Source organism: Pogoniulus pusillus, chromosome 11 (assembly GCF_015220805.1).
Source record: "Pogoniulus pusillus isolate bPogPus1 chromosome 11, bPogPus1.pri, whole genome shotgun sequence".
NCBI lineage: Eukaryota > Metazoa > Chordata > Aves > Piciformes > Lybiidae > Pogoniulus > Pogoniulus pusillus.
Genome location: NC_087274.1, coordinates 21,393,703 through 21,405,849, shown reverse-complemented (window position 1 = coordinate 21,405,849; position 12,147 = coordinate 21,393,703). Strand labels below are relative to the sequence as shown.

General features: G+C 41.5%; 2 protein-coding genes across 9 annotated transcripts in view; one reads left to right on the top strand and one right to left on the bottom strand.

Moving 5' to 3' along the window:
• The window catches only part of FBXL5 (F-box and leucine rich repeat protein 5), a 32,679-nt gene that overhangs the window by 3,591 nt on the left and 16,941 nt on the right, over nt 1-12,147 (bottom strand). For both annotated transcript variants that reach the window (XM_064151421.1, XM_064151420.1), the window contains exons 5-10: nt 11,729-11,911; nt 9,314-9,439; nt 7,459-7,607; nt 7,188-7,270; nt 4,770-5,492; nt 2,063-2,211 (exon numbers count right to left, since the gene is read on the bottom strand). In XM_064151421.1, the coding sequence (XP_064007491.1) occupies nt 2,063-2,211; nt 4,770-5,492; nt 7,188-7,270; nt 7,459-7,607; nt 9,314-9,439; nt 11,729-11,911 (1,413 nt within the window). The remainder of the gene's footprint in view (nt 1-2,062; nt 2,212-4,769; nt 5,493-7,187; nt 7,271-7,458; nt 7,608-9,313; nt 9,440-11,728; nt 11,912-12,147) is intronic.
• The window catches only part of CC2D2A (coiled-coil and C2 domain containing 2A), a 73,901-nt gene that overhangs the window by 56,704 nt on the left and 5,050 nt on the right, over nt 1-12,147 (top strand). Inside the window, exon 40 of one of the 7 annotated variants that reach the window (XM_064151411.1) lies at nt 2,362-2,654. The exons of the other annotated variants lie outside the window; for them this stretch is intronic. Within the exon in view, the coding sequence (XP_064007481.1) occupies nt 2,362-2,377 (16 nt within the window). The 3' untranslated portion in view covers nt 2,378-2,654. Of the gene's footprint in view, nt 1-2,361; nt 2,655-12,147 lie in introns of those variants that run through there. 7 annotated transcript variants of the gene reach the window in all.

The window sequence follows — 12,147 nt, the reverse complement described above, 5'->3', positions numbered from 1 at the left end:
AAAGTTATGAAGTTATTCTCTATATGCTTACAGATCAGTAACCTTTGTGCAGTTAATAATGCAGTCTGTGTATGTGCAAAGAAACAAACAGCTGCAGATATGGACTGATGCAAGGAATCAGCTATTTTTTTCTCTACAGTTACTGTATAAGTATCTAATGGTACAGAAAGAGTTCGAGCTGCTATAGAAATCCTGCTGCCCACTGAGTTGAACAAGGCAGCAGTTTTACACTGAATAGCTCTATCACCATGAAGTTTCACTACAAATACAGAGACAAATCTGCAGGGGATTCAATTATAAAAGGCTATTTCCCATTTCAGAGTTTTGCTCAGGATACCCCTTTAAGTTTTTCTTAAAACAGCCACAAGCTTCTGAGCTGCTACCATTTCTCAACCGATGTGAGGAGTCAGACCATGAGTCTCACTCTCCTGTTGCTTTCTTCCTATAGGAGTAACTAATGCTGTACAGAACCAAGCAGAGTTTATAGGGGTTACAGCTTCCAGCAGGCAGTAAAAGAAAGGGAAATAAACAAGATGATGATGATGAGAACAACTTAACCAGAATACCTTTTTGGAATTACTCTGTAAAATATAAATAATTTCTTGGGAATACTGGGGAAGAGCCAAGCTTTCAAGTGGTGGATTAAGATGAGATTCTGGGTTTGTAAATTACTGCTAAGACAACAGTGAATTTTAGGGACAAGAACAAAACCAGAAAAGTCTGTAGATAAACCAGAACACAAAGTCTAGTATTACTGACAGAAGTGAACACAGAAGAAAAATAGCAAGGAATCCAATACAGAAAGAAAAGGCTTTTAACTGATCTTTGAAGATAGCTTTAAACTGAACACAAGACAGGAAGGAGACTCAGTGAAGGATTTTGAAACAGGAACCTTAAAATTTTCACCTTGAAATGTTAGAAGATTTTTTTAAAGCTGTAGTCTGGATGGAATAGAACAAAGTAACAAAATGTGTCTGAAAAGCATTAAGGAAGAAACACCACAAAACTACCACCTAAAGCAACATCAAAGTGCATAAAAGAAGTGCAAAAAATATGGAAGCAAACTATAACAGTTTCACTTCTAATATCAGAAGTCAATCCAAGTGCATCATCTTCTATTAGTTCCAATGGATTGGATACCCAAATGGCAGTACAGATTCACTTGTAGCACCAAAACTCTGGCATCCTGTGCTCCTGCTGTGCCTGCATCTCAACAGAGACGCAAATCATTAAACTGAACACTAGGAACTACCAGGGAATATAATTTTCTTTTACACACAATTAGCTCTTACAATCCTGTGGACTCAGTTGTTATCTTCCTTTCCCCTGTCTGCTGTTGCACTTACCTGTTTTAAATTCACACATGGAATGCAAATCTCACCATGGTTCCCATCTCCCATACTATGAATGCTTACTGGACCTAACAGACTGAATTTCAGTGTGGTAAACACTGCAAAAAATGTTGCACCATAAACATATTTTATGCGTTTATCCAGATCTTTCAACTTAGATCCATCTCTAAGTTACTGACTCAAGTAAAAACAGAAAAAATAAATTACATTTTCCATAAGGACACAAGATGGGAAGAGCAAAAATACCCTATACTGAGACTGCTGCAATATGGGAGGACGTTTGCATGGCACACACAAGTCATTCCTTTCCTAATACCACTTTGGTACCAACCTAACAAAGCCTCTGTCTGAGTTCTGACCATGAAGAGAAAACACCTGGTTTACAGGGAAGGCATGAAAAGAGCCATGAGCCACTGTCTATTAGCTGTATGGAGTCTTTCTTTCTAGCCCCTACTACTTTTGCTGAAGTGAAGTGTAAGACAGGTGGACTGAAAAGGCTTCCCAAGACTATACAGAACCAGAGTCAAGCAAAAAACTCAAAAGACCAAAAACTGACTATGTCATTTCATAATTAATCTGTTAAAACTCAGTGCTATGCAGGCAAGGAAACGAAGTGGGGTTTTGGTGGTGGTTGTTGGTTTAGGTGTGTGCCTGAACCAAACGAGCACTGCTCCCAAGGAAAGCACCACATCTTCATAAAAAGACATTACCGTTAATGTTGTCACAGTAGTAGAAGTGTTCATCATTCAGAGAAGGGCATGCAGAAACTAATTCCTGCAGGCCTGCACCAGTTACAGTGAGACAACCCGAGAGGTTCAGGTGTTCCAAATGCGGCAGTCCTCCTCCCAGAGTCAAAGCCCTGTTAAGAGACAGAAGAGAGCGGTTAAGAGTCTGCAGTGCTAGACTGACTGGTAATCCATTAGGTCACCAGACTTAACTGCATCCCATTGCAAAAACCAAACATACAAGTTATCTAACAAATAAACCATGTTGCTTTAAATCTGAGCAGTGCCAGACCCTTATAAAGAGGATCACCCCCAAAGCTGCACAGCAGACATGAAAAATGAACCACTTTCTACAGAATTAACAGCTCCTGCTGACAGACAAAAGCTAAGCTGCTTTGCCTATGAGTGACTCCAAAGCTAAGTATTCCAAACAACTACCAAGACATTCTTCTCCAAAACACCCTTGACCTTGACAACTCTTCCAAGATGATAAATATTCCTCAATCCAACCTGAACACGTCACACTGCCAGGTTCGGTGCATTACCTTTCCACATGTTTGGCTGTTTTAAACTGTTTTGGCTAAAACTATTCTGAAATACAAACCTGTATTTCCGTAGGACTGGCAGTAAAGCCTCTCTCTGCCAGCACAACATCTTATTGTTCAAGTGCAAGTCTCTGTTTTCTCCCTGCTGATGCAACAGTCTGATGGCTGAGCAATCACTCCATGCTAGTCTGCTTGCTTCTCTGCAAGCTCACAGGGCAGCCAACCCAACTTCAATCACTAAGAAGCTCACTCACCTCAAACAAACATCAATCTGAAAGCACCAAGCTGCAAATTCAAGCTAGGACATAAAATTGAAAATGCCTTCAGAGAATCCCTGTGTTCCTGCCAGTAGGTAGAAGTGTTGGCCACAAAACCAGTTGTCAGTTCACAACTGAAGTGACCTGGCAAGTGTTTCTCTTAGGAGGTTTCATTCTGCCTCCTCAGGGCCTCACACTATACTGATGAGTGCAAGAAGCATTTGCTGCAGCAATCTCAGCTCCTAAATACTGTCTTTAATCCAAAAAGCACCCACGGGAGACTGGCACAACTGAACTCCTCCCATGACTCAATAACCAAGTCTCCCTTTTGGTCTTATGTTACTGAGTCATAAAAAACCAGACCAGTAGCATGCACACTACACATGGCATGACCTAACCAGCACCTAATGGAACTCAGCAGTACCCATCCACTTCAACACTGCAACAGCAACAAGCTTAACACAAAGCATAGCTATCTGCAGCTTATTCTGTGCAGACTAACACTGCTGAGTGAAACAGTAAGTGGCAGAAGGACCACGATAAGAGACATTTGAACAGCTGGCACTTCTGAAGATCAAATGGGGATGAAGTCTCTAGAGACAAACCACTGCCAGCAGTGTCTCATAACATTTCCCAGTTGACGACAGCGCAGAATACAGGTCGGCATGAAATCTGCCCACTTTAATTAGCCCTAAGTGCCACAGCACACCTGAGCAGGTGGCTTCCAGTACTCCAGCCTCATCCCATGTTCATTGTGAAGCAATAACTATTTTTTCAACACAATATGAAACATCAATGGCAAATACCACAGAGAGAATGTTCACAGAATCACAGAATGTCGGGCTGGAAGGGACCTCAAAAGATCATGTTGTCACTCTTGAAGCCATCTCACTATTCAAGTCAACTAATTTTTCTCCTAATTGTTGTATAAGTTCACATTTAACACAATGTCCTGCACATGTATAAATTATCATAGAACTATTTAGTTTGGAAAAGACACTTAAGACCAAGTCCAACAATAAACTGACGCTGTCAAGTCCACCACTAAACCATGTCACTAAGCACCACATCTACAGAGCTTTTAAATACCTCTATGGACTACGAATCAATCACTTCCCTGGACAGCCTGCTTCAGTGCCTCCATTCAGTGAAGAAATTTTTCCCAATGTCCAACACCCCCTCCCGTGCAACTTCAGGCCATTTCCTCTTATCCTACAGCTGGTTACTCAGGAGAAGAATCTGAGAAACTGACCTCCATGTCACTACATCTTCCTCTCAGGTAGCTGTAGAGAGACTACAGGTATCCCCTCAGACTGTTTGCAGTCAGCTGCTCCTCCTAAGACCTCCTCTAGACCTCTGACCAGGTTTGTTGCTCTTCTTTGGGCACAGTCCAGCACCTCAATGCCCTTCTAGCAAAGGGCCCAGAAAGCTCATGTTCAGATGGCTGTCAGCCAACAGCCCCAGGCCTTTACCTACTGGGCAGCTTCCCAGCCACTCCTTTCCACCATGTAGCACTGCATGGGCTTGTTGTGACCAAAGCACAGGACAGCACTCAGCCTTGTTGAACCCTATACAGATGGCCTCAGCCCACTGTCCATAAATGATGTCACTATGCAGACAGGTCAAATGAGATCTTACTCCAGTTTTGTACAATTTCCAGAATTCTGGCAAGGATAATGAAAACATGAGTGAAACAAGACAGCTTCTTAACAGCAAAGTTTAAGTCTGGTATTAGAAACATTTTAAGATGCAAGAGACCCTTAAAATTTCACAGAATTTCTTCAATGAAAGTGTTTCTCCTACAACTAGGCAGATTCACCTCAGAATGACCCAACAAAGAAAATTAGGATAACCAAGGTGCAGTAGAATAGCTGGGAAACATCTCCTCACCTGAGAGCACGGTCTGTGATCTGGTAACACCCAGACAGACTGAGAAACTGAAGAACTCGTGCAGCCTCTTCATCTGTTGTCTCACTCCCAGAGTATGCCAAGTCTTTTTTCTCTGACTGCTTAGTCCTTGGTGGTTTCTGGCACAGTGCAGAAGACTCTGGAAGTGCTCGAATAGTTCTTAGTGCTGTCCCAGCACAACAAAAAGAGTGACCGCAGTAAATCAAGTCAGTAGAAGCACAGTGCTGCTGCCACCCTCTAGTCCTTAATCCGTAAATGTCTCTACCGTAGCATGATGCAGAACAACTAACATGGGATGTTGGTTCCATAAGACAAAATCCTTCAACATTTCTGTGTCTCCACTCTGCAGCATCTTCAATGTCTGCTAAATCATCAGCATCTAGCATCCACACATAGGCAGAACTGAAGTTTTCCGAGCCGTCAGGTTTAGTCCAATGCTCCTCACCATCTCCTCCCTCAATGAGGTTTTCGTTGCTGATTTCATGCAAACAATTATACCTCTTGCTGGACTGCAGAGTAATCTCTTTGTTTTTCCACAAAGTCTTGGCATTCCTGTTTCTGCAGCTTTTCAGAAGCCCTCTGGTGTAGTGAGTCGAGATGATCCCCAGTGCTCTGGAAATCCTCTCTACAGCCACATCGGTGATTTTTTCACATCCAGACAGATCAAGGTGGCGTAGATTTTGACAATAACCAATTGAAGACCAACTGAAATCAGAGAAAAAAGTGGTTTGGTTGGTCGAGTCTTTAATTTTTGTTCAGACACAGGTGTTAAGGCTAAACATACAGATGAACATGTCACAAGTACACCACAGCAATTCAGAGAATGCTTAAAGGAAACATCCCAGACAGGTTAGACTCGGTACTCAAAGTGCTGTTTAGGTTGGAGATTAGGAACAATTTCTTGCCTGCAATAGTGGTCAGGCATTAGAACAGGCTGCTCAGGAAGGTGGTGGAGTCACCATCCCTGGAGGTGTTCAAGAGGACATGTGGACATGGCAGTTTGGGACACGGCTTAGTGGTCATGGTAGTGCTGGGCTGATGGTTGGACTTGATGACCTTAGAGGTCTCTTGCAACTGAAACCATTCTATTGTTTTATGTATGTCCAGAAAAATCTTGTCTCACGATATAGGAAATGTTTCATGAATCAGCAACAACCATTATTTTTTCCATATACTAAGACTTTAGAGTCCAAATTTGCCTTACATTCAACATTTTTTAATAGATCAGATTGTAAACACCTAGTACATGTGGCATTAATTTCAAAACACAGCTTCTGTTGTGGCTCATGTGGTTGTGTTATCCCTCAAGAGCCACCTAACAGACTAGACATCAGCTATCTTCTCAAAAGGTTGCAAGATTTCACCCCAGCTCAAAAACCCACTACAACTGAGATGTAAGAGTCACTTCAGAAGACTTTCAATAGTTACTAGTGTCTGAACTTCTCAAGCTTGCAATATCAGTGTACTTAGATCAGGTATCCTTCTACCATTGCACATTTCTTTCAGAGAGAATTGCTGGGTTCCTGAAACACAGTCTGTGTACAGTATTAATTACTCCATAAAGTGATTAGTACTAGAGATAGTAATGAAATTGGACTTTATCATGTTAACAACTCCTCACCCCTTCAAGCTTATCTTTTTCACCTGAAACAGAAATTCAGTCTACAGCAATATGGTTACACTATTAGCTACAAAAGTATATAGGTGACTGAAGTGATCTTTACCTAATTGTAGTTAATGTTAACTGTCACTTACTTTCCACAAGTGATTGTTTATGTTTACAGCAAGTCAAGCTCATTTTCTGAGTTACAAATGTGGTGATTGGGGTGCAACCGGAAATATAGATACATGAGTGGCAAAAAGGGTCTAGGAACTGACAGATGCTCACAAAGATTGACTTCTCAAAGACATCCAACAATAATCTCACATCAGTGAAATTTCTGCAGGCTTCAGTGAAAATCAGAAATCCATCTAAGCCTCAGAGCTTTCCCTATCATTTGATCAGGGTCTCAAACAGCAGCATTCCAAACCCTACCCCAGCTATATGGGACCAAGAGAACTACCAGAATTGAGAAAGTCCTGAAAATCTATGGACAATTTCAAGTTGTTAACACCAGACCAGAACACAATTGTTACTATGGCTAGTTGCATTCTAGCGTGCAATACACACTCACTAATGAATATAGAGCGTTTTCTAAAGGCCGTTACAAAATTACAAGCTTCACTTGCTATTTCAGTGATCTGAGGCTCTGATTTCATTCTTAGTCGTGTCTGAATCCTGAACATAATTTCTCCATTCCTCTCCTCCTTAGCAATGGACTTAAAACATGTTTGAATCTTACCCCCCCCCCCCAAAGCCAGATTGTTGATCCTTAAAAAAAAAATCTAAAATTATCTAACCTTTCAAATGCAGAGTCTGAAATATCAGTTTGAGTGAGATCCAAGTATTCCAAGTTGGGGCAAAGCTCCAAGATCTGTCTAACCTGGAGAAGGGAAGGAAATAATCAGTAAAGACACAAGCCAGTAAGGTTGCACAGTGTGTCAAGAGACAACATATGAATGAACATTCTCTTGAGTTTCCACTAGCCAAGTGTTTGAAACTCAAGCGTATCAGTTGCTAATTAGAGGCTGCATAGCCACAATTATGAGATGCCAGTTGGAAATTCCATACCATTTTGCTAGATGCTGCAGAACTGTAGGCCAATACCAAGGTCTTCACTGAGGAGCCTACGTGCGGGAGGACGTTATGAATTAAGCCATGAAGTAAGCGTTTTTCCATCTGTGCTACATTAATGGCAAGTGAATCTTCAGCTGCTTCTTCTGCAAGAGAAAACCACGTAGAAAGATTTAAAACATACTTTCAATCATTTACAACTGATATTTGCCATCTTAAGTTAACAGGAAGCTAAGAGGTTAACAAGAGATGTGCTTCAGAGAGTAACCCTGCATCATAGTAGGCTGAACAGGAGCCAGCAGTGTGCCCAGGTGGCCAGGAGAGGCAGGAACGTGTGGCCAGTAGGACAAGGGAGGTTATTCTTCCCCTGTGCTCAGCACTGGTCAGGCCACACCTTGAGTGCTGTGTCCAGTTCTGGGCTTCTCAATTCAAGAGAGATGTTGAGATGCTGGAGGGTGTCCACAGGAGGGCGGCAAAGCTGTGAGGGGCCTGGAGCACAGCCCTGTGAGGAGAGGCTGAGGGAGCTGGGGGTGTTCAGCCTGCAGAAGAGGAGGCTCAGGGCAGAGCTCATTGCTGTCTACAACTACCTAAAGGGAGGCTGTAGCCAGGTGGAGGTTGGTCTCTTCTCTCAGGCAACCCCAGCAATAGTACAAGGGGACGCAGTCTCAAGTTGTGGCAGGGGAGGTCTAGGCTGGATGTTAGGAAGAAGTTCTTCACAGAGAGAGTGACTGGCATTGGAATGGGCTGCCCAGGGAGGTGGTGGTGTCACCACACTTGGAGGTATTCAAGAAAAGCCTGGATGAAGCACTTAGTGCCATGGTCTAGTTGATTGGATAGGGCAGGTGATAGGTTGGACTGGATGATCTTGGAGGTCTCTTCCAACCTGGTTGATTCTATGATTCTATCAAACTGCTGGTGAATTACAGCTCAGCACACGACTGGGGCCTGATCTTTAAAAACGGTTTTGTCTTTCTGAAAGCCCTGAAAACTTTAACTCCAAGTAAAAACATTATGAGCCTTAACAGAAAACTACCATTAACAGATAATTCATAACAGGTTATGTACTGCTCAGGGCTGTCTAAGGCAACTGTTTCCACTGACTTGTTTTGTATGTTGAAATATCATCTCCCAGGGCATTTCATATCCTGTGCTACAGCAGCTTCAGACAAATTTAATCCTAGAATGCATTAGGATGTAAGATGATTCATCTAGCTTCCTGAAGAGATAAAGCCTTGCTTTTACCCCCTTCCTAACTCTAGATGCATTCAATCTAGCTGCCGCCTTCTCCCCCGCCTTTGTTTTTTTAAACCATGCCATCCTGACTCCTAGCTGAAGATGAGGAAAATGAGCACACTTTTCAGGAGCCTTAAACAGCTGCTAGACAAAACTTTCCAACTTCTTTTTTTAATGTCTGCTTACTCACTTCAGTAAGCATTTAATCCAAAGAAAAACGTATCATAGAATGGGTTGGATGTGACCTCAGAGATTACGTAGCCCAAACCCCCTGCCACAGACAGGGATGCCTCTAAACTGGGCTTGGTTGACTAAGGCCTTATCCAACCTGCCCATAAACGCCTCCAGGTAGGGGATATCCACAGCCTCCCTGAGCAACCTATTCCAGAGTCTCACCACCCTCATACTGAAGAGCTTCTTCCTAAGACCCAGTCTAAATGTATTCTCCCTCAGCTCAGTGTATTGGTATCAAGTATAAGAAAATCCGTTTTCAACTAATTTTACAGAAAATACTGTGTTTTATGTTTATTTGCCCTATAACTATGTTTTAATTAGGGAAAAAAAAAAAAAACAACCAAATAAACCCCACAACCAAATCCCCAAATTAGGATACACCTACCAGATTCATCTATGTCAGCATCCTCATCCCACTCTTGGAAAGCACGACTTTCATCTTTTCTATTTTTCACCCATTCCTCATCAGGTTCAGTCTCAAGGTCTGCTGCAGGACCACTATACCAATCACCTAGACATGCCCCAACCCCCAAAGAAAAGGAAAGGAGAAAAAGTCAAGACAAACTTCTCGTCACTGCAGAAAACAGCATTAACTTCTCACTACACCGTGACCTGACAAAGAAAGGGATGAACCTTGACACAACTCTTGTTTGATCTCTATTTTAAAGTTTCAAAAGATTCCTGGAACAGTTTCAGTACCTTTACTCAACTCACATGCCATTAGGCTATTCTGAGACCTGTCTGTTGCCCTTATTTTCTTGATAGGGACCAATGTGATTGCAACACTCACAAACAGTTGTGCAATAGTTGGACTGCGTATCTGTTGAAGTTCTGTCTCCTAGATAAATTAGCCACCAACTTCTAGTATAATACTTCATTGAGAACACCACTGTTTTCCTCTGGAATCTCACAGGATGCATTTTATTAGCCTGGTTTTACTCACTGCACATAACTCCAGTCAAGATGCAGAAGGAGCCTACTTAGGATAGCTATACAACACTCAACTGTAACATACACAAATCAAATCAACACAAGGAATTTTCTTTTAGCACACCTAGAAAAAATTAATACCAGGACAGAGCTGGTAGGATACTCCATCTCCCCAAGGGTTACTGTACAGGCATTGAGTCACTTCTAGTTTGGGTATATTGTAGCACTGGGCTCAGTGTCAGCAGGTGTGTTGCTTCACTCAGTCTAGACATGCTTAAAACAAACACCTTATATATTTTACCAACTCACTACTATCCTCAAAGCAAGAGCAATCCCTGTTGAGCAGTATCTAAAGGAACAAGGTTACTTATATGAGCAACACAGTGACAACAGAATCGTAACTGGCTATCAAGTAAACATGAAGCAAAACGTTGCAGTAACATTTCCCATCTTCTTTAACCCATCTTTTAACCTCCCTGAATCAGGAGGGGAAAAATTAACTAAGCCTATACTTTTATGTCCTTTTTCCCCTTCTGGAAGTAAATCCCATTTGAGAAGCTTCTACCCAGTTTAGAGTGCTGCTGCAAGAACAACTGTAGTAGTATAGACAGCACATCATGAAACCAGCTTCTTGTGCCAAAACCAGGTCAAGGAATAAGTAATTGTAAGCAGTTGCTAATTATCTTTTTGTTTTGGTGTGGATTAGGTTTTTTTTGCATAGCACTGAATCAACACAGGCAGGTTTTAGCTGAAGTAATCTTAACTCTGAAACCTCTCCACTCGTCTTCAGCAGCTCAAGGACCAAACTATTATTTTCAGTAAGATTTATCCAACTGAAAAAATAAACTCAGAGCCAAAATGTCATTTAAACACCCCTCTGTCTCGTATAGATTTTTGTAAGTCATAAAGGTCTGTCCAGGAAGAAGCTTTTGCACATCTCAAACTTAAGTAATATACTTTTTTAGAGAGAAAGCTAACAATCTCAAAGGCACATAGAACATAGATTATTAAACAGCATAGACAGCCTCCTTTTTACTCAACTACACTGACACAGCAGCAATGGTGAAGTCTGCAATGCCACACTCATGTGATACTCACATCTATGTGGACAAAGAAATATTTAAAGCTACGAATAAAATCTGGTGACTTGAAGCTGGTCTGTTTGGAATACAGAGTTCTTTGTCTATCTGAACAGTTACTTTTACAAAGGTTGCATTTATCAATAGGTAGCAATTTTAATTAACAGGATCATTTGAAGAACACAGGCTATAAAAATGCACTTAGTCCTTTCTGCAGTAGAAGTTAAGATAATGCATCTGAAGAGTCAATACTAAAAATAACATTCATGCAGTTTTCTTTGAAGTTGGCGTATAAAAAGAGATTGTGAGGAAATGTTACAACTCCATTTGTCCTGAACTCCCATTCCACAGCTGCATGTGGTATTTCCACCTGATAATCTAATGAAATGCCTCTACAGCTACTGATGAAGCTGTAAACACAGCATTTACAATTCAAACTCCCTTAGATTTTAACTTGTAATTAAGATGATGTATTAATGAATATACTTGTTAGGATTCACAGAAACCTCGGTAAAACTTAATCAATGTTTTGTATACGAGAGCTTACTCACGAGTCACTTACAACCAAAGCAAGTTTTGGTTTAGTTCTACAAGACAGAAAGATGTTTGGAAGATTTCTAGTATTTAACTAAGTCCCAGGGCACTCTCTTTGTCAGAAGGGTACACCCTTCTGGCATGCCTGACTGTCAGGTTCACTGTACAATCCAGTCCACCCTAAGCCATTCTGTTTTACAAAGTGAGACATTCTCATCGTTGACATGCTGTCAAAAGAAGAATTAACGTTAACTCACCTCTGGCCCAGCGAACAGGGTAAAGGTGTTTCCAGAGAGACCCAGTTTTAGTCAACTGTGACCATTCAGTGCTTACTTGACTGCACTGACATAACTCTTGGGGGTTAAGGTAACTGAAAATGGTCAGCATAACTTCAGGAGGAAGATTAGTAATATTTGTAGTGTGCCCTGTTACTTCGGTTTCTGAAACACAGAAAGTGTGTGTTAAGTGCAGCACAGCCTGGCAGCTTTAAACAACTGTGACAGAACTCATGTCTTGTCTTGACTAGGGCAATGCAAAAACTGCAGCTGAAAAAATGCCAACCAATTGCTTGGCAAAAGAGTTGAGAAAAGATTTAAAAGTATCACTCTGGCTTTAATGAGCTTTTACTGTAGTAATACCTTAAACAAGCAAAAAGATCAGCTCAGTTTTCTGTTTG